The sequence below is a fragment of the Pezoporus wallicus genome, unplaced genomic scaffold (assembly GCF_028554395.1).
Source record: "Pezoporus wallicus isolate ANWC-B61680 ecotype Strahan unplaced genomic scaffold, APGP_CSIRO_Pwel_v1 contig_3181, whole genome shotgun sequence".
Classification (NCBI taxonomy): Eukaryota; Metazoa; Chordata; class Aves; order Psittaciformes; family Psittacidae; genus Pezoporus; species Pezoporus wallicus.
In genome coordinates, this window is record NW_026641700.1 from 6,713,370 (window position 1) to 6,734,742 (window position 21,373).

The following is a 21,373-nucleotide window of genomic DNA, read 5'->3' on the forward strand; positions in this document are numbered from 1 at the left end:
TTCCTGGAGCCCCGAGGCCCGCACGCTCCCACGGCGCGCTGTCGCTGATTGGACAAGCTGAGGGACGAACAGGGGCGTCCCCCAATGGACAGCTGCTTCTGCCGGGCTCGCTCTCAGGCGAGCCAATCAGAGGGTTCACCCCGGGTTCTGGGCCGTCGGAAGCCAGGGGCTGCCCGCTGCCACGTCTGCGGGACGGGCGAGAGGGGTCGCGCACCCTCCCTGGTCGCTGCCTCCCAGGGGAGGGGTGCGGGATGGCGGCCCCGCGGCGCTGAGGTGGGCCCTGGCTGTGGAGCGGCGATGGCGGCGCTGCTGCGGGCCGTACTGCTGGGCGCGGCGCTGGGCTGCGCGGCCGCGGCGCTGATCCCCGCGGCTGACGTGAAGGTGGAGGTGCTGCAGAAGCCGTTCATCTGCCATAGGAGGACCAAGTGGGGGGACATGATGCTGGTTCACTACGAGGGCTACTTGGAGAGGGATGGCTCCATGTTTCACTCCACGTAAGTAGCTCGCCCCGGCGGCCCGCCTTAGAGTGGGGAAACACCGCTATACTTCTCGATACATACCTTTATTTTCATGTAGGTGATCTCTTCTGGCAGCCTGGATCCGCACCCCTCACAGCAGTCCGTCCCTCATAGCTCTGTAAGGAGTGTTTTGTTGAGGACGGGTGGATTTTTATTTATACGGTTACATCTTCCTCCCAAAATTTGCGTTTACCTGTGTGCAAGGAAGCAAAAGCAGTGGATGTGTGTTCATGGCATGCCCTCGAGTTTATTTGCTATTGAATTAAAATAGCTTAAAAAACGCTGCACAAACTTGTCAGTGAGACCCTTGCCACCACCACCTGTTCTGAGAAAGTTTGGTTTACCTTTATGCTTTGGCAGTTTAGGAATCACTGGGTCGTAGTGCTGTTTAAGAAGAGCACCAATAGTAAAACTTATCTCCTTCCCCTTTGCCAAGCCGAGGCTGTAAAAGAGGCCTTGTTTAGCTTTTGTTTTCTGGTTAGTCTGTAGAAAGTAGAGCCATGTTTCATTTGTTAAAAGGGGGAGATATTAAGCATTCGCTGCTGGAACTTAGACACAGGATTCGGTATATGATATCGGTAGTTTAATAAGTCTTCTTCCGTGCACGAATTTCTGCCTAGTTTCTAAAGCAGACTTCTAGGGGAGAAGCGTGCTTCTAATTTAAAAAAACCAAACAAGTGTATATATATATATATATACACGTCCACTACTGGCAGCACAATGACAGCTTTTCATTTACTGAAACGGCGGATTCTTCACCGGCCCCCGACCAGACAAATCAACATACCAGAGCCACAGTAATGCAAGTAGGAGGAAAAACCAGAAAGTCGAGGGAGTGCTAAAAGCCTACAACTGCTTGCTGATGGCGCTTTTCCTGTAAAACATCAACGAAGTGTTAATAGTGGGAGACAGCAAAATGCTCAAGTGTCTGTAGGCCATGTCTGAAATCTACTTATATGGAACGTATTGAAAAAGACAGTGTTTTGCATGTTTAGGCTCTTGCAGGCCATTAAACTAAAATCTCACTAATTTTCTCTTGTAGTTAACCTGCCTCTCTAAAAGGAGCTATAGTGGCACTCTTTTAAGTTTTTGCTGCTGACTAACTTCTGTAAGTGCTGTTTTCTTGTTAAGTACCTTTCCTACATAACTAGCAAATGGAGTTTTTGAAACTGTCGGTAGAGTGATAGTGGTCCTGGTGTACCATCTGGTTAAACTGGGATAGGGCCTTGTCTGTCTTTTTTAAACTTGAATGTCTTGCATGCATTTGTTTCTATTTTTCTAGACAATCTGTCATGTAGCTGTTTTTTATTTCCCAATGACTTTTTTTGAAGAGATGTGGCCAATTCTTCCAGCATTTTATAAGGTATATTGTAATCATGACCAAACTGGGTTTTGATTTGCAATTTACCAAATACGCATGGTCTTGAATATAGATTTTGAAGTAGAAATGCCTTTCTAGTATGATCAAAGTGGAAACAGGTGATCAGGGAAGTGAAGGTGGGTATTCGGGTTGCTTAGTGTTGTCATAAAAATAGCATGTAGATATTGTTTTATTTCTTCCTGCTTCTTAAGCAACCTTGTCATGCAAGCTGTAGGTTTAAAGACTTTAAAAGTCTGTGTTTTTCCTATAAGAAATGCCAAGGTCCCAAATAGTGATGTGTTTTTCATTATGTATCAATGCTCTGAGCATATTCCATGTGCTCCACATACCTTTTATGGAACTTGCTGTCTAAAGACTAAGTGTTTTATTCTGTTCTTTTCCAGTCACAAGCATAACAATGGTCAACCTATGTGGTTTACACTTGGCATAAGAGAAGCTATCAAAGGCTGGGACAAAGGTTTGAAGGACATGTGTGTGGGAGAGAAGCGGAAGCTAACTATTCCACCAGCCCTTGCTTATGGGAAAGAAGGGAAAGGTAAAACACCTGAAGTCCTTCCCTTAGTTGTTTTTAATCTCTGTATTTTACTGTTATTCTTGGCCTAAGAGGTTAGCAAGCTTTCCAGGCTGATTCCCTTAAATAAGAATTGATGGAGTCAGGTGCTTTTTCTCACTGATTTATTTTCTGCAGAAGCAACCCGTAAGTGGTTACATGACGAATGCAGGAAAAAAAAACCAGGAATTGATGGTAGCTGCTGCGCAGTATGTTCTGAGTACCTTCCCTGTTACTGCAGTGCTCAACAGTGCCCTCCTTTTTTTATTTTCCTTTGCTTTATTTCCTTTTTTTCCCCTTTTTACAGTCAAGCTGGAAGTGGTTGCTTAAGTAATGGTTGGCTTTTTGGCTGTTGCATCTCTGTGGTACTACCTCATGAATGGGAATGTACAAGCCTCATTCTTGCTCATAGGTGTCTTTTAGAACCATAAGAAGCTCCCTGTGGTGCTGCTGTTCTTATCTGATACAGTGAAAAGTCACCTCTTACTACTTCATACAGGGCCACTTAATTCTTTCCCATTTTTAGGTATTTTCAGTTTGGACAGTAAGATAGGTAAGGCACATGGGTGGTCATGTTGGCATCTACTGGAAATGTATTGAATGGTGTACAAACGGAGAAAAGCATTCTTTGTAGTGATTTCTCAACCTAGCTACTACTGATGGGTTTGGGGTTTTTCCTTTCAAATTTCAAACATTTCCAGATTCCTGTTCCAATAGGAGAGCCAAATCTGGAATTTGCAGTTAAATGAGTGACAGCCTGAGCAATGGTTATTTTTTCTGCTTTATGGGGTTTGTTTTAATTAACTTTTCTTGGAGCAGTTATTAACTGACAACAGTTATCACGATGACTTAAGGTAATACAAGGTTCCACAGCAGAAAGGATAAATGTCTTGGAACATACAATCCTTCCTGGTGCTGTCCTCTCCCATTAATCTGAGTCTGTTTTAGAAATGAGGAGTGTTTATGTGTCTGGATCTTCAGGCAACTAGTCTGAACATAGGCTAAGTAATAGTTCATATTACTCCATGCTACATAGTACTCCATACATGCAGTATACGCCATACCTTCCTTTCTTGAAAGTATCCTTTTAAACATATTTTTTTCTAGAAGAGTTGGTTTCAAGAGATAGTATTGGAAATAATCACGTTTCTAGTAGAGAACACAACACTTGTGGTGGTCAGCTGATTGTATGCAGGGCACAACTGTAACTTTCCACAAAGAGATACTAAATGCTACAGTATTCACAGTCATCACAGGCTAATTGCCTTGATTAATATGTAAAGCACTACAGTTCTTCGGAGACTTGCAAACCTCACCTCTGTGCTAGTGAAAGAAGGTTGAACAAGTAAACACTGCTGCTGCTGTGAGAAATTACTTGCTTTGGGAGCACTTTGAAGTATTTGAAAATAATTATGTTGCTATATTCAAGTTATGCCCTTGAAGACCAAATTACTCCATTTTCTTCATGCTTTCCTCTGAATGCACGTAATTTCACTAGTCTCCCACCTTGTTTGCTGTCTGACTTGAATGATGAGTCAGATGCCTTTTTCTATAGCACTCAGAAAAATTACCTGTGTTCCAAACTCTAAGCAGGCCACTGTGCCCTGTATTTCCAGAAGTTTCTGCACATTTATTCATCCCATAAATTTATTCAATCCCAGAAAACAAACAAGGCTGTTTACTGCTGCAGTTCAGGGTGTGTTTAACACCATAGCTCCAAAATATAAGAAGTGGATTATTTTTTTCCCCTGCCTTCTGAAGGCACAGGAATATTTTGGGGGGATGTTGCTGGCCAATATAGAAATATATTTGGTCCTATTCAAGTTTTCCCTATATAAGGAGCAAAGTGCTGTGCAGAAAGGTCTTTGACAGTAGCTTCAGCCATTGGCATGAAGGCATATCACATCAGTGTAAAAGCCAATGCCTGATAAACTGGAATCCTTGAGGGGTGGTGACGTGGGGGGGCTGGTCGTTGGTGCTGTTAGGAAATGACCGGTCCTTTCAGCTGCCTCAGAAAGGGCATGATGCCAACACATGTCTTTGGGCAGATTCACATACTTAGGTTTTGCTGTGTGTTTGGAAATAGCTCAGTGCCCTGTGCAGCAGTCCAGACAGTCCTGGCTTTCTCTGCAAGAAGAGTTTTCCAGTGCCAGACTAGCAGGTACTAGGTGTAAGTTGGCAGTGGAGAAGAATTTGGACACTGATGGGTTTATGGTGTGTCAGGAGGACTGGACTCTCCCTTCTTGCTGCCTGTCCATCAGTGTTGGCTGTAAGTTGCAGTTGTGGCCAGCTGGCTGGCTGTACATGTCCTTCGCTGTTTTCTACTTTATCTGGCTCTGGCCTTGAAAAAAAAATTTCAAGAACATTGGTCTGATAAACCCGTGATGATGACTGTTGAATATGAGCTCACATCAACATGTACTCGTCTCCAACAAACCTAGTTGCATCTCAGGTTGTATGTGTACTGTAAGGGCTGCTCAGGATCCAGGCTACGGTCTGAAATAGTTATCACTGTTGCAGTTACTTATCCTCTTCAGTTCCAATTGAAAGATGCTTTTACAGTAGTAGGATTACTGGAATATTTATCTGAGGCATATGGCTTTTTGTATGGCACTGAATATGTAATTGTTTTTAACTTTTCTTCATGTTTACCATTTTGGGCAGGAAAAATTCCACCTGAGAGTACACTGATTTTCAACATTGACCTTCTAGAAATTAGGAATGGACCACGATCTCATGAGTCATTTCAAGAGATGGATCTTAATGATGACTGGAAACTGTCCAAGCAAGAGGTGAGTGGGTTACCCTTCTTTGAGCAAAACTAACAGGATGGGATAGTGGGATAAGGAAAGCTTAACTTGAGGGAGGCATCTAAAGGTAAGTTAGATCTTTAGCTACTACTGTGCACAGAGCAACTCTGCAAGCAGAATACACGATATTTAAGAACACTTAAGGCAGTTATTTATCGAGTGATGCACAATATAGGTAACTATTTGTTAGCATAACTACTGAACTATTTGTTAGCATAACTACTGAACTGATACCACGAATGTTAAGACACCCAAAAAGTCATTGCTGGCCAGGTGATCATCAGTCATGTGAGGAAGGGTGGGTCTTTGTTCTTTCTTGAAGATAACTTTTTCTATGTTGCTGCTTTCCAGTTCTCTGCTTTTTTTGACTTTGTTTTATGCCTTTTCATGTTAGTATCCCTCCTGCTGAATGCTCTTGAACTCCTGGCTCAACAGTTAAGCTCCTTTCTATGCTTTGCCTTTCTTGCATGGCTTCAGCTCGCATATTTTCTTGCACCTTACCAATAGATTTCTTTATTTTTCAGTATCAGCTTACCTTTAGTAACTAGCTTAGTGTAAATAACTATTCCACTAGTCTGTTTAAAGCTACCTCAAATCTTTGTCCTTCAAAATTGAGATGTCTAGAAATAAATCCTTATTAATGTAGTTCCCATGACAGCAGCAAACACTGAGATTGTGGACAGATTTCTGTGTATATTTGGGCTGGCTGTTTACATCTACTGGTTTGTTAAAGTGCTAGGATGTGAAAAAGCTCTTTGGGGGCCTGGTCAAATTGGTAGCTGATAACTTCTGCCTAGCTATTTATACTTTACTGTATAGACACCAGATGACAGGTTTTCCTGGCTCATGTTTCAGTCAGATATCATAAAGGTATGGCAACTGCTTCCCTAGTTTTACTGTCAGTTATATTACTGGAGTCTTCCATCACTGATCAGGGCTGCAGAACCAGTCAGACAAGTATTGCTCTGGCAGCGGCATAGGAAGGAAGGTATCTATTGTCTAATAGTACAATCCTGGACATAGTGGCCCTCCTTTACACTGTAATAATCAATTCTTTCGTAAGCCTAAAAACATTATCTCTCACCTTTTGTCTAATAGGTGAAAATTTACTTGAAGAAAGAATTTGAAAGGCATGGAGCAGTGGTCAATGACACCCAGCATGATGCTTTGGTTGAAGACATATTTGATAAAGAAGATGAAGACAGTGATGGGTTTATATCTGCAAGGGAATTCACATACAAGCATGATGAGCTGTAGAAAAGGGTGGCATTATTTTTTTGACACAAATGGCAGTGACTCAGACTGTTTGGTTCTCTTGTCGACTTAATTCTGTGTTTTGGAGTTGACAGCTGCTGTCAGCAAAGAAACACTCTTTGTTTATATAAAAGAATTTCTGTTCATTATGTACAAATGTTTTAAACTATTTTGAAGTATGGAAATGTACCTCCTTTTATGCAGAAAAGACTTGCACATCTGTGTTTTTTAAATTTTGTATTAACTTATTTTTCAGAAATGAAACAAACTTTCCTGTTATCAAACATTGTGAAAATCAAAATCCAGTTCAGTGCCTTTCTGTGATTTCATTTTCAGCGACTCCTTTATGTATGACTTCTACTCTGTGGCTAAATTACTTGCCCTTCCTTCTTGAGTGTCACTGGTTAAAAAGCAGTGTGCTGACCTTGCTTTCTTTCCTGCAGATTTTAAAAAGATGCACTAGAAAGGCATCAGCATCTCTTTATACAGCTGAGAAACTGATACAGAGCTGAATGAGATGAATGACTACCCTGTCCTGATTTTGCTCTTGAAAGTCTCTCTAAGGGTAAAGTATTAGCAACCAATAATTGTCTGCATTTTTCTTTAAACTACGTGAACAAACTAGGAGTTAAATGTCAGACTTTCACTTTTAATGTCAGCAAGATTCTAGGAAATGTCTGTAATTTGGAAAATAGCAAATTATGCTGCAGTGCAGAGGTGATATCCTTTACATTTGTTTTGAAACTCAGAGCTTGCATTCATGAAGAAAGGTCATACCAGTCCCTTTCAAGTTCCGAGGAAGATCTTGATCACAGTGTTACAAGTCTGAAGTTTTTCCCATATCCAGAAGGGGAAGAGCATACTGACAGGAGGATCAGTATGGCCTGAAGAACAATTCTCATTGGCTTGCCTGCTTTGTGACTGCCTGAGTTGCAGAACTTGTTTCGTCATTGCCCTTTGCAGTATTTGCACAAGTAGCACACAAATGATGTGAATTTTAAATAATAAAGTGACTTTTTTAGAAAAAACAGAGGCATGAGGTAAATGTTAGTGCTGTGTTTTCGTGAAGGAGGAGACCATAAGGATTTCAACTCCAATTTGTATGTGTTTAAACTGTTTCTGGAGAGGAAGAATCATTTTGCAATTTCCTATGGTCTCTTAAATGAGAGGGCAGGGTATCTCAGGGAAGGAATTGGCCTCTATTTTGGCACCAGCAATACATGGGTCTCTGAAAACCCTCCACTACACCAGGTTGCTCAAAGTCCCATTCAACCTGGCCTTGAACACTTCCAGGGATGGGGCAGCCACAGCTTCTCTGGGCAACCTGTGCCAGCGTTTCACCACCCTCAGTAAAGAATTGCCAAGTGAGATTCTACATTCAAATGCTGTATAATGAGGTAGGTATTTTCCCTGCCACCTAGTGTTGCAAGCAAGTATTAGAAGACTACCTTATTAAACAGTTTGACTGCATATGGATCTTACAGGTTATTGTCTGTTTTGGCATAAAGTGTCAAGGCATGCAGTAGTTTGGAGTTTTGTGGGGTTTTTTGTGGTGTTTTTTTTTTTTCCTTCTGGTACTCTGTGGCTTACGGCCTACTTGGAATTGTGGCCACCTATTTTGTCTTCAGTAACCTTTAGGTCTTTCCTCAATGCTGTCTAGTTTTCTTGAATGTTCCATGGCAGTGATTTTCACAGTAGAACAGTGTTGGAAAATACTTCCCTTTGTTTTTTAGGCTTGTTGCCAATCCTGATTCTTGTATTGTGAGGGAATATTGAATAATTTAGCTCTTTGTACCAGTTGTGATTTTGCACATTGATACTTTTTTCTCCTTGTTAAGCTTGCCTGATTTCAGCTTTCCCAAAGTTGCTTGCATGTTCTGTGTTGGGTATGTTGATTGGTCACCGGAGCACTTGATATCTGGGGGCAACATGTCACGTGTATTGTTCATGTGTTGGGACAGAAGCATTGCCAAATAGTTCGACTCTATTGACTACATGGGGAGCCTAGGCAATTAGCGTAGCCTAGAGCAAGGAGAGCTGGTAGTGTATGAAGTTCACCCTTCAGGCAGCCGTGTCTAGGATGTGGGAATTGGCAGGTACCCAACCAAAGGGGAAATACTGTGTGTGCACTACTGAGAAAACCAGAACTGAGACTTGCGTTGGGTTTGTCAGGGTTTCAGGTGACTGCAGTGTTTAGTGTTTTTTGTGAACATCTGGCCAGGGAATGAAAGCATAAAAGCATGAAATTAAACTCAGCCCAGATGACTGACCAAATATATAACAAGCTAAAATGGGGTGCCAGTATGTGCCTTCAGTAAAGGGCAGCTGTTGTTTCCTTTTTATTAAGTAGGAGTTCGGAGCTGGTGAATGCTGCGAAATGCACATATGCATTATCTGCTGCTTAGATTTTTAAAGCATTTCATAAAAATAACTTTTAGTGAACATGCAGGTAAGTTGTTAATGCCAGCAGGCATTAAAGCTGCAGGTCCAAGATGTTTTATTTGGTGTTGCATGTAGGTTTATCCTGGATGAGTGGATGGGGTTTGGTTTTAGTGCTCTTCTTGGTAGCTGTGTTATTCTGAAATTGAACTGAGAAAAGATTTCAAAAGTGCAGGATCAGCAGCAGATTTGGGAAGCCACTTCAACATTTTTACTGTTTGCTATTGTTACAGTCCTGTGAAGATGAAGGGATTTTTTAGGTAGAAATAGCACTGCTTGTCTCAACCTCGGTTGCATCTGTTTGTGAATCCACAGGCATTGTGCTGCAGTGCCAGCAGGAGCCAGCTAGCTACCTGCAGGAGAGCAGGAACAGGCAGCTGCCTGTCCCCTGAGGGGATGAGGAGTATTGGAACTTCAGTGGTACCCAGCATCATTTTGGCTGGCTTGTGTGTGAAGTGCAAGGTGTATTGAAGAAGAAACAAACCCTCATTGTGTGCATTGTCAGTAAAATGCAGCATTTGAAAAAGTGGAGAAGATTCCATACAGTGCACTTTCCCCCTGTTCTTAGAGCATTCTTTATACATTTCTTGTTTTGTGGTTATATAGGAAAATATGTACTGATGGCTTTTAGAACTGCAGCCTGTCATTCACAGCCACAACCTAACAATTACAGTGGGAGTTGCTGCCTTCTGTAGGTACAGAAGCAGTCTTCAGAGTTCCTTTTATTTGAAAATTCTTGATATGCAATGCAATGACACAAGAAAGCTTTTGGCAAAGTATCAGGAATGGTGCTTATAGTCTGAAATGTTTTTTAAAGCTTTCTTCTTCAAGATCAACTGACAAGGCAAAGAGTGTTGAAAATGAAGGAATCACTTTATTGGGTCTTAAGTCTTTACTTTTCAGTACCTTTTGTCCTTGTGCTGCCAGTAACATTCCCAGTGTGGAGTTGTTTTGGTGAGTGCTTTATGTGACAGTCATAAAATTGCAGTGTTAAGTACATATCAAACTGCTACCATAGTTTCTTCTTCATGACATTTAGAACAAAAATGATCCATAGCATATTTCCTAAGTACTTCAGTGTAAAAATAGGTGGCACAGGTCAGCCTTTAAATTACAATTGTCTTTGTCATACATGCTCCCCACACCCCCTATTGTTTCTGCTGTTAGATACAAGGTGGTTTACCCCTTGATACAGACATCACAGTTTCAGATGGTAGGTGAGTATCAGCAGGATGGGGAGAGCTCATTGCTTTGGGGCATTCCAGGAAAAGGAGAAAAAATCAAGGAAAAGGAGCAAAATTAGTGGTGTGTGAGAGAGTTTTTGTATTTCTTACAGAGCAATGTGAGAAATACAAAAGATACTGTTTCCTAGTTTCTCTGGCATCTGCTTACTTGGAAGAAAGAACACTGGCAGCCACCGATACAGCTACTGCAAATAATGAGTCTAGTTCCTGATCTGACTTTGATTAGAAATCACTGCTTCAGCTAGATCCTATATGGATTTTTACTCTTAGGACAAAGCTTAAATTCATACTTCCAAGATCCATTAAAGAATATTCAGGATAGGTATGTTGAGTTTGCTTTTTAAAAATACATTGTCCTCGTCATAGAGCTTTTGCCAAAAAAAGCCAAAACCCAGTACCCCAAACCCCTTCATTTGTCTTTGACACTGAATTGGTTTTAGTACCAGGAAAATGAAAACAACAAACCAACACCAAAACAAACTGCATGTATTTGTATAATCCTGGATAATTTTAGCCTCTCCTGAAAGTTAATCGTAGTGCTTACATTCTGTGCCCTAGTTTTCTTCTGGTACCTAGGAAAAACAATTCTTTGACAAAAGGATATTTCTTTAGGTATCCTGCTTCTGTTTTCATGCTTGTGCTTGATTATTTCAACAGTTTCACACAAGAAATGTTAATTGAAAAGCTTGGTAGGAAACTCATCTATTTGTATGTAGGGAGACAAGGGCCTTCATTACGAGCCTTCCCAGCCTGGAGGGGGTTCAGCTGGAACTACTTCCTATTATCACACTTCTTCATTCTAGGAGGTTCTGTTCCAAAAGCAGGCTGGTTTAACTAGGGGTTGCACCCACTTAGGAGCCATGTGGTATTTTTATCCTTTTCAATGATGTAAAAAAAGTTGGAGATGGGTTTCTCTGAGAAATTTGCCATGAACATAAGGGATAGTTTGGCACTTGTCAGGTAAGTAATGTGCAAAATTTCTGAAGGCAACATTCCTGATGGATGGTTGGAAGTTGTTCACAGGGATAGTATTTTTCTTTTCCATTCTTTTCCTTTTCTACCTTTCCCTCTCTCCTGTTTTTTCCTTCTCCCCCTCTCTATTTTCCCCTTTTTCATTCTGCATCTCCAGTAGGTAAACAATGAACAAATCCACTTTTAAAATCTGAAGAGCTGATTGTGGAAAGCTGGTGTAGCCAGCTCTTCAGAGCTTCCCAATTCCCAGTTATGTTTCCCTCTAAAAAAATCTGAGACTGATGCTAACTACCATTAAGAACTGCTCTTCATATTAGATACAATGCTTCTAATTTCTAGTTTGTGTCATGCGTGCCCTGCTTAAGGAGATTAAATGGTGCAGGATAATTGATTCTCATCTGGGAGTCAGACTGAAAGCATTAAATCAGTCCTGATCTCTTACATGTTACTGCCATTGAGATTTCTTTAAAGCAACTGATGTTCCCTCTTCTCCCTCTTTCCCTGAATAGTGAACTAGATAATACCTATTTCTTTTGCGTGCTTGCCCTGCTTTCTCTCTGGGAGTAAATAGCACAGCTTAGCTCTGGTCTCTCTAATCTGCTGGGATATGTCTTTAGAGAAGATTCCATAAATCCAATGCAGAATGCTTTTGGTGACCCTGTGTCCATCTCTGGCTATGGAAGCTATAGGGCTATAGCTAACAGACTAATCCAAGCTTAAAGAAAATTACTACCTGCTGGGTTTTACTCTCAGCACTGCTGACCACTAAGAAAGGTAAGACTGGCGATGTACCTTCCTTTTAACAGAAGGTAAGAATTTACATTTGCATACAGTATTGTGGCCCTTATGTGCCATCATGTCCTCATTGTTAATGTCACTGTTATTAGTCAGGTTAAAGGCTGGGCTTAACATAGTCACATGGGCATTTCGATGTAGGCTTGCACTCTGAAATAACTCGGTGCTGTGCCTCTGCAGAACTCAGTCTGAAGCAAGGCTCTGAGACACGTGGTGCTCATCTTGCAGCTGACAAACGAGCACAAACTGCAATGGGAGCATGTATGGAGCAGAAACAGTCAATGCTCATATTCATATGGTACCACATCCTGTTATTGTTAACCTGAGCCATAGCACCCTTTGGAAAGAGCCACAACCAGCCCTCTATCCAGTGGTGGAGCTGTGTGAAGGTGGGCTGCTGAGGTGAGCTCTGAAGCACCAATTAATATGCTCTGCCAGACCTCTGCTGGCTTTGAGCTTTCACACCTTGCTTCTTGAGCAGGCAGCTGCCGGAGGGCAGCACAGGGATGTGTCAGTGTCAGGTTTGTGTTGTCACACCACTGCCTGAGGGTAAAGCCAGGAGCAGGCTTGGGGCTCTTGTGCTGGGGGGAAATCACAGGTGAAATAGACAGGGGAATAGCTCTCTGTACTACCCAGTTTTTCTTTTCTGGCATCCACATCTAATATAAGGAAGTTTAAAAACTCCTGGTGTCCTGGGTTCAGCAGTTGCAGTAATTTTTCTCAGTAGTTGGTGGAGCGCAGTGTTTTGACTTTCGGCCTGGGAACAGAGCTGGTCACACTGATGTTTTAGTCTGACCAAGGACTTTCTGAGCCTCATGCTCTGCCAGCTGTCTGGCTGGGTTTAAACCATGACAGTTCTTTTTGGCGCCCAAGGTGGGGCGTGTCGTGGTTTAAACCCAGCCAGGCATCTCGTTCACTCACTCCCCCCCTTCTTTCCCTCCCCCTACTCCCAGAGGGACGGAGAGGAGAATTGAAAATAATGCAACTCCCACGGGTTGAGATAAGAACAGTTCAGTAACTAAGGTGTAACACAAATCACTACTGCTACCACCAATAATAACAATGATAAAGGAAATAACAAGGGAAGAGAATACAACACCTCACCACCTGCCGACTGATAACTCGCCCTCCCAGCCCAACCAAGCACCGACCGATAACTTCCTCTAACCCCGCAGTCCATTAGCCCTTCTGGGTAACTCTCAGTTACATCCTGGGTATGACATGCTGTGGTATGGAATACCTCTTTGGTCAGTTTGGGTCAGGTGTCCTGTCTCTGCTTCCTCCTGGCTTCCCCTCCTCCCTGGCAGAGCATGAGCCTCACAAAGTCCTTGGTCAGACTAAAACATCAGTGTTATCAGCTCTGTTCCCAGGCTGAAAGTCAAAACACAGCACTGCACCAGCTACTAAGGAGAAAAATGACTGCTACTGCTGAACCCAGGACATCTGGGTAATTTATTGTAGACGTCTCTTTATTAAAATATGTACATAAGGAATAACATGCAAACAGCATGAAATGTACAATACAGTTTGAGCTTTGTTATTTTCCCCATCTATGAACTACTGTTTTCCAGTTGTATGTTGTGGACAAGGACATTTATGTAGATGTGAGATCTTTTATGACTGAGATACTCAGTTGTAGACATTTTTAAAAAATATATATTTTCCTGTCCTTTGGAAGTGCAGGAGTGAAAAGGACTTCTTTGTTTCAAAAGTTTGAGGTATGTTATCAGATGTCCCTTCCCACATGCAGATATCTACCACTTCCATGAATAAGGAAAACTATTTAACATCGAGGCGACCTCCTTAAAGTATGCCACTGCTCACAGCCCCCAGTGTACTGTGTATGGGAGGGGGAAAAAAGGTTGCTGATCCTGATACATGCATAACTTTTTACATGTACTCAGCAGACCTGTTGCTGTGGTAACTAATCAGAAGATTCTAACCTTTCCTGATTGAGTGCTGTTTGAACTGCACCAGATGGCTGATAAATCACGCAGGGGCATTTTCTGTCCCTTGAATTACTGTCTGATCTTTTCCCTAAGTGCTGTGGTTTAATTTACAGCAATTTACACATGGATTATTTGGACCTGACAAACTAATGCAAAATGTAAAGCTGCTTCAGGTATGTAGTCACTTTAGTGAACTCCTGTATCGCCTGCATAACACTAGAACTGTTTTTTGTCTTACGTATTGATCAAGCTGTTGCAATTTTATGAATAATGCTAAGCTGTGAAACACTATGCTTGAGTTTTAATATAATTTTAATAAAGGGTAACTATACAGCACATAGTTACTACAACACATTTCTGGCAGAGGGAAGTGAGACACCTTTTCCAGTTCATTGGTCTGCTACAGCATTTCTGTACAGGCAGCATTGTAACAAGGGAAGCATACATGAAGATTAACAGGGTCATTGCATAAGAAAGCAATGCTGTTGTCTCTATTTTCTGCTTCTTTGCTGTCACTGCTGGCTTATCTTCTCAGGATGACAGGTTTCCTTTTTCTACCCACCTCGGCTGTTTATGAGTCTTAAGCTATTGTCAAGTGTTTTAGCCTTATTGTTACAGGTTCTGTTCTAGCACACTAAAAAAAGGTCCAGGCTCACAGAATTTATAAGCCAATACTAAAAAAATGTGCCTTGTGGTACTTTTTAGGGTTATGAAAATAAGTATGTTGTCACTGATTACTGTAAATTAAAACAAAGAAAAATACAAAAATTATGAAAACAAATCAAGGAACTGATACTATTTTAGTAAATCATTACTTGAGTCCTTGCAGCACTCCATTTTCTGTCCCTGTGACACAAAATAGTTCTGTTCTGTCATGTTACTCGTGCAATGAAGAAACTAGTCACCTTCTGTGGCTCATGAATAAGAGCTTGACACCTCAGCCTGCCATTGTGCCTACTATGACATCTTATGTGCAGCTGCAGCCATTTCCATAGATTAATCTTCAGTGGTGTAATTAGATAAAGGGGCTGCAGCCACAATTTCTCTTTTAGTTTCCATTTTGAACATTCACTGAGCCGAGCGGGTGACATCTTCACATCAGAATATTGCACCTGCCACCCTCTTTCTTTATTATGGCTGAAGCCACCTTCAGCATGGGAAAAGTACTATCAAGTTTCTGCTCCAGACTGGAGCATATGAATATGACTATATATAAAACCCAGAACACCCAAGTACTATTGATACTTTTTGTTCTTTAACATTATTTTGTGACATCAGTTGAATTTACTGGTCTATGGTGAAACTGTTATCTAGGGTCTTGCAGCGTTTTTCAATGTTGCTAACTCTACCTGAGACGTATAAGAAGTTATTTTATTCTTATCACTCACTGTGAGAGGAACCATTTAAATTTAGTGAGATGCCTTTATGGGTATAAGATTAGAATTCTGACTTAGCAGCAAGTAGGTTCACTTACTCTGTGCAACCCCTAAAAATTGGTTCATCTGATTTTTAGGTACTCCAAATCAGTGCTCCATTGGAGAGAACAAGACTAGGACAGTGGCTTGGAACAGTAAAAAGGAATATTGACACGAAGGCTTTCTTGGATACACTACCCTTTTACCAAAATCTATTACAGTAAATTTTTAAAATATAATTTCAACTCTTAGATGGTCTTTTTCAGCATCTGCATTAAGCCAACTTCTTTCATTCCAAATGCTGCTGAGAAAAACTATTCCATCAGCACTATGCCTGCGTGGCTGCTGTCTTGAACTTGCAGAAAAAAGTATTTTGGAAATGACAAATCAAAGATTAGTGCTGCAGTGTCTTGAGGATTTTGGGGTACTAGTTCTGCTGAATAGGCTTTGATCTCAAACTAAAGAGCTGTTTAAAAAAGAACAAAAATAAACTGTAACTTAAGCTGTGTGTTGCTGTATTTGCCTTCTGGTCTCTTCCTTTCACAGATAAAACATGGAATAAAGGTTCTTTGAAATTCCCTTTTCTAAAGATGTGTCCTTCCTGCACTCCTTCTTTGATATTTCATCCAATTGGAAACTTGTTTTTTATAGAAGAAATAAATCACTTTTTAATATCCATAAATTCTGTTGCTATGTTATTAAAGACAAAGAGCAAATAATCAATAAACAAGCATTGTGGCTTTGTCCTAATTGTTATACTTCTGTATTTTCTGTTTACACAGCAATCTCCATTCAAAGATTTCATAGATACAGCTGTGAGTAAATGCTCTCCCCATTTCATGGATGAGGTAATTTAATTGCTATGAGGTTACAAGATTTATCCAAAGCCAAGCAGCAAGCTTATTGCAGAATGACACACCCCAGGCCCTCTTAATTCCCAGGACCATGTTCTAACCACTCATCCTTGCTGCTTTATACAGTTCATGACAGCTTGCACAGAAAGGAAGCCTCAAAGATTTCTGTGTCGCCAGTATGTAATCATTCTGTAGACTGTCTAATAATTCTTAGGTAGATTATACTCAGACATAATCATCTCCAGTGTAATTAGAGAATAGATTTAGTCATCTAAGTGAGCATAATACGGGTAATGCAAAGTTGTGCGTTACAGGATATAATTTAAACCTCCTTTTAAATTGCACCTGCTCTTTTCATCGGCTACCTTTCCGATTCTAAGAAGCAAGCTGCCTGTGACACAGTTAATCCTTGATGTAACTCCAGAGCAAAGAATTTGGGTTGTTATGTTCAACTGAAATTGTTACGATTAAATTGGTATAAACTCCTCAGCCTTTCAGTGATTCAAATCACCTTTCAGTTAGGTATTGTAAGGAGGAGATATCCAGCTTTTTTTCTATTGCAACACACATTGAACTCTGATGACAGCAAACTTATAGCAGAGGAAAACAAAGGTCTTGCTTAAAATATGCAATGGAAAATCTTAGAGTGTGAAGGTCCCCATGTTGCTGATGATCAGCCTGGCGTGTAAAAATGAAAAGCATTGGTCTTAAGTAATAACTTCTAAATTAGTCCCTGTTCAGGTTACTGATATACCCCCAAAAGGTGCAGATGCCACAATGTTTCACATTCACTGAGATTTAGACAGGGAACAGCAAATTATTTTCTCTTTTGGTTCTACGATGAAGTTACAACTTCTGGTCTGTGATTAAGTTTGACAGCAAGTGTCCAAAGCTTGTCCATAGTTTCTGAACATATGCAGACCCCTGGATCCTTCTGCTCCTTGTGGTGTTGAGAGGAAAGTCTTTTTGCTGCATATGATTCCAGGATTTTTCCTTCTAAGTTTCCTTTTCATGTAGGATCCCATATGCAGATCCTGCATTTTGGTTTTCTTTTGCCAGATTACTAAACAAGGTCTATTGATCTAATAAGCAGTGTGATATTTAAGTGTCTTGATTCCTACCTTGTAGGAGTGCATCACATGTAGTACTAACTGAAATTTGGACTGACTCTCAGTCTTGTGCTTTTTGTGGCAGCTGCTTCTGCAGACGTATTAGTTTGGCTTGCCCCTTGTTAATGAGTTAGGATCCTGAAGAGAAATAGGAAGAAAAGCAAATATCCTGAGGAACCCAACTCTGACCACCCAGCCCAGTTGTGCAGCACTATGGAGGACATGCTGACAGGGTTCTTCCAGGTAGTTAGTTCTGCTGGCAAAAAGCATTAAAACTTGTGAAATGAGGCAATAGCCGAGTGTAAAATCTCTTGGACTTAGGTACAATGCTCTTTTATAGATTTCTGTATTTTCTGTGCCTTCCCCAAGTTCCATGCTGCTGCACCAATCTAACACACTTGCTCCTTCCTGCTCTGGCACTGAAATGCTCTGGCTTTGAATGCTCTTTGTTCTGTCTGCTGTCATCCACACAGCTTTGGCTTTCTGACCTTGTCACCAGCTTCATTTTAACCCTCCTGTCTTCCCATCAAACATATCTGTCAGTCTCCTCCACACTAAGTGTTTCTGAGGCAGGCATTGGTGCAGCGCGCAGCAAGGTTCCTTGGTTCCTTTCCTTGAAGACAGAAACACAAAGGTGATGCCTCACACCAGTGAACCATGTTTGTTTTCCTAAACCAGTGCAGTTTAACCGAGTAGCTGGGGACACACATGGTTACCCCTAGCAGTGAAGCTACTCTCACCTCTGTACGAGGCACAGGTTGTGAGCTGAACAGACCGGACAGCTCCATGTGGCAAATGGAACAGGCCACCCACTCCATGCACGACAGCCGAGGGATGCTGTGCTCAGTGTGATGCCACACAGGGATGGCAGTGCCGCCTTGCTCCGAGCCTGGCAGTGCTGGTGCTGCTGCACCACAAGAGCTGAGAGGTCCCCAGGGGTTCAGCTGCTGCAGGGGCAGGACCCCACTGTGATGCTTCTCAAGTGGCCAGCAGAAATGTCCCCGGCCATGAGGTCACCCTCATAGCTTTGCCAGGTTTGGTGGACTCCTTATCTGGTGGCTTGACTGCTTAATGAGGTAGCAGCCACATTTTAAATTGCCTGCTTTATTTACTCCCTGCACTTACCCTGTGCGTGAGGCAGAGGGACACAAGTTTCCCACCCCATTATATGACGAAAACTGAATAAACGAGCTTCTACTCTTCCAACACCAAATGTGAAGGGAACAATTGTGCCTCCCTCGGTCCCTGGGCTGAAGGAGGACGCATGCACCACTCCCTACCCATGCACGCGGGACACGGATGCCTCTACTGCGCTTTGGCGGCCTTTCCTTCGGCGCGGTGTTTGAGGGTACAGTCACCCACCCGGCGGGGCACCTCTTGCCCTGAGGGCATCAGGCGCCGTCTCTCAAAGGGGGTGACCTGAGGAAGGCCCCGGGCAAGGGCAGGAACGTTCCCCGCGGTGCAGCCCCGGCGCTGACCCACACGGGGTGGCCCGCACGCAGCACAGCCGCCCCCCGGCCACACCCCCCAGCGCCGCGGCACCGGCCGGGACTCCCCGCGCGTAGCGGCTCGCTGGCGGCTGCGCGCGCAGGGAGGGGAGGGTGCCGCGCGCCGCGCCTGCTCCTACCGGTAGGGGCCGCCGCCAGGCTGAGGGGAGCGGAGCGGAGCGTGAGGCGCGCTGAGGTAGGGTACCCGTGCTGGGAACGCTGCGGGGCAGGGCGGCATCAACCCGACCCCTTCCTCCTCTGAGCGGCGGGGTCGGTGCCTTACTGAGCGGCCAGGGGGATGAGGGGTCTGCGGGCAACGACTTGCCTGCGGGGCTCGCCCTGTTTGCCCCGGGCAGCTGCAGGCAGGGAGGATGGATGCCGCCGGGGATGGCGGGGAGGGATGGCGCAGAGCCGGTTTACCGGTGTCGGTGCGGGCGCCGTTCCCCGGCAGCGATGTCCTTCTGCGCACCTGCTCCCGCGGCGGCTGCGGGAGGCGCCGCACCGCCCTGGGCGGGGGCTGCGGGCACTGTGTAGCATGGCTGCCCCGCGGGGGCCGGGGCCCGGGGGTGCGGGTGGCGGTCCGGGGCCGGGGAAGGCTTGGTGTTGGGGTGGGAACTGGCAAGCGATGTGCCCCGCTGTCCCCTGCCTCCCAGTTTGGAACCGGGCTCTACGGTCTCCGTCTTCCCTGCCTGCCCTCTACTAGCTTCTGCTTTCCCTTCTTCTCTTTAAAGACCCGGCGTGGGCTGTTACCCCACTTCTTTATTTTGAAGGTGCCTTTTCATACAGTCACCTTGAAATCTAGATGCCTTCATGTGCGTTTCTAAGCGTACTGTTACGCTTAAGTAGGTATGTGATGGTTTCATGCTGCTAATGAGCAGACATACCTTCCTGCAGGAGTCTACAAAACTAAGATCTCTATTCGTGCTACTATAATAATACTAGAGGCTATGATTAACCTGCCTTAAAATACGAAAATTGTCTCCAGTAACGATAATTAGAGGGGGAAAAAAATCATATTAAGCTGATATCTTAGCCAGAAGACAGCTTTGTTAGGGCCTGATTCTAGAAGTGCACATATGTATAAATCTGTCCCTGTGAAAAATGTCTTTAAAACAGGGCAAAACCATCCATACCCTTAAGATGTGAAACTTTAATTATCCCAGTGAAGTGGTTGTGCTGCAATGCACCTGTTAGATTCTGTGATGCAAATTATGTATATGTTAAATTTGCTCGGTGGTGTAGAAGGTAATAAATACATGAACTTGGGAGAAGTGGAGTATCTGACTCATTTGGCTATGGACTATTACTGATTCAACTATTGGTCTAAAAGCTGCTTAGAGTTAGGGATTTGAAGTACCTCTAAGCATGTTGGTTTATTTGTAACATGCTCCCCAAACCCTCCAGACAAACAGAAAGAAATCTGGACTCCTGAATCATAAATATTTAGGAAATTGACCTCTGTGGACACAGCACTTTCACTGGTTTGAGACGAATCAGGACTGAAATTGACTTAAGCCATTCATAGTGCTGTAACCTTTCCCAAGTACTTTAGAACCCAGAGCTTACATAGACAGTCTAGACCCACATGTGTTATACTGAGGTAAATGTGATGAATGGAAATCCTTTATTGATTTAAGTAGGCTTGGGCCTCCCCAGAAAAGAATTTCTAATGCTTAGAGTTTGAGATTTTTATGGTAACTTTGTGGTTTTTTGAGGAAATTTGCAACTTTTTTCCTCATAAAGTTGGGCATGGCTTAAGTTCCATTTATTTACTCTTGCCGACTTTGGTGTTTTTGGTAAAGGATACTGAGTTTAGCTCTCCATCCCCTCCTTCAAAAGTCATTAACCATGGATGCTTTATGCAGTTTGCATGTGGGGAAGTGTGCTAGAAGATGCCAGTAAGAATTTCTGTGCTTATTATGGACTTGAGGAGTTGTGAAGCTGGACATTGTCTCTGTGGTATGCTGGCCTTCTCTTTGTGTAAATTCAGCAGATTGGGAAGTTGCATGGAATTGCTGTCTATACTGCCTCTCTGTAAGGTACCCAAATGGCTGGTTTCTGCCAGTGTGTTTCATTACATCCCAACATTTGCAAACTCTGTCGCTCGTATTGCAACACTTGCCGTTGTTTTAGGTTATCTTTTAAACTAAACTGAGACTTCCAGCAAGGTACTTTGCTTTTTATTTTACCCTTTGTTAGCATAACGATGTTGCTAATTTGAAATGACTACCAGTCAGTGTGCATTAGCCAGATGTGCTTGGAGGTGGACAGTCTCTTATGTGCAGTGATGAAGGCCTAGCTAAAGCACAAAATTGGGTTATGCTGGCTCTTTACAAAGAGGAAAGCTACGTGGCTACCACTTAGCGACTTCTCATTATGAAGTTGTGTGTTGTACAAAGATGCTTTAGATGCCAGGAGCTCCTAGCAAAGGTCTCTGCACCAGTGGCAGAAGCAGGAAAACAAGTGCTTCTCTATGAAATGGAGAGTTTTACAGATACGACCTTAGGCTGTAGACTGGAACAGCAGCTGCAAAAGGAAGAGAGTTCTGTGGCTGCTTGGAGACTTAATTAAGTGCACTGACATCCACTCAGTAAAA

The 21,373-nt window shown here is 42.9% G+C and overlaps 4 protein-coding genes across 6 annotated transcripts in view; 2 read left to right on the forward strand and 2 right to left on the reverse strand.

Annotated features, from left to right (window-relative positions):
- WIPF3 (WAS/WASL interacting protein family member 3) overlaps positions 1-21,373 on the reverse strand; it is a 302,270-nt gene that overhangs the window by 217,867 nt on the left and 63,030 nt on the right. The gene's annotated exons all lie outside the window — the stretch shown is intronic.
- FKBP14 (FKBP prolyl isomerase 14) lies at positions 85-6,818 on the forward strand. Its single transcript, XM_057424924.1, has 4 exons — positions 85-494; positions 2,283-2,434; positions 5,114-5,241; positions 6,358-6,818. Exons 1-4 carry the CDS (start codon positions 85-87, stop codon positions 6,514-6,516), a joined length of 849 nt encoding a protein of 282 aa, XP_057280907.1. The 3' UTR covers positions 6,517-6,818.
- LOC130607628 (splicing factor 3B subunit 4-like) lies at positions 17,282-20,144 on the reverse strand. The gene is made up of 3 exons (XM_057424874.1): positions 20,135-20,144; positions 18,983-19,419; positions 17,282-17,428 (listed from the first exon to the last, which is right to left on the reverse strand). Exons 1-3 carry the CDS (start codon positions 20,142-20,144, stop codon positions 17,393-17,395), a joined length of 483 nt encoding a protein of 160 aa, XP_057280857.1. The 3' UTR covers positions 17,282-17,392.
- SCRN1 (secernin 1) overlaps positions 18,832-21,373 on the forward strand; it is a 37,431-nt gene continuing 34,889 nt past the window's right edge. Inside the window, exon 1 of the mRNA XM_057424918.1 lies at positions 18,832-18,973. The gene's annotated coding sequence lies outside the window, so the exon portion shown is untranslated. The remainder of the gene's footprint in view (positions 18,974-21,373) is intronic.

Bases quoted from the DNA above. Each gene is read 5' to 3' on its own strand.
- FKBP14 (XM_057424924.1), top strand. From the start codon at position 85: ATGGACAGCTGCTTCTGCCGGGCTCGCTCTCAGGCGAGCCAATCAGAG. The intron at 495-2,282 runs GTAAGTAGCTCG...GTTCTTTTCCAG, and splicing joins GGCTCCATGTTTCACTCCAC to TCACAAGCATAACAATGGTC. The intron at 2,435-5,113 runs GTAAAACACCTG...CATTTTGGGCAG, and splicing joins TTATGGGAAAGAAGGGAAAG to GAAAAATTCCACCTGAGAGT.
- LOC130607628 (XM_057424874.1), bottom strand. The intron at 17,429-18,982 runs GTACCCTACCTC...ATTTCTCTTCAG, and splicing joins CCGCAGCGTTCCCAGCACGG to GATCCTAACTCATTAACAAG.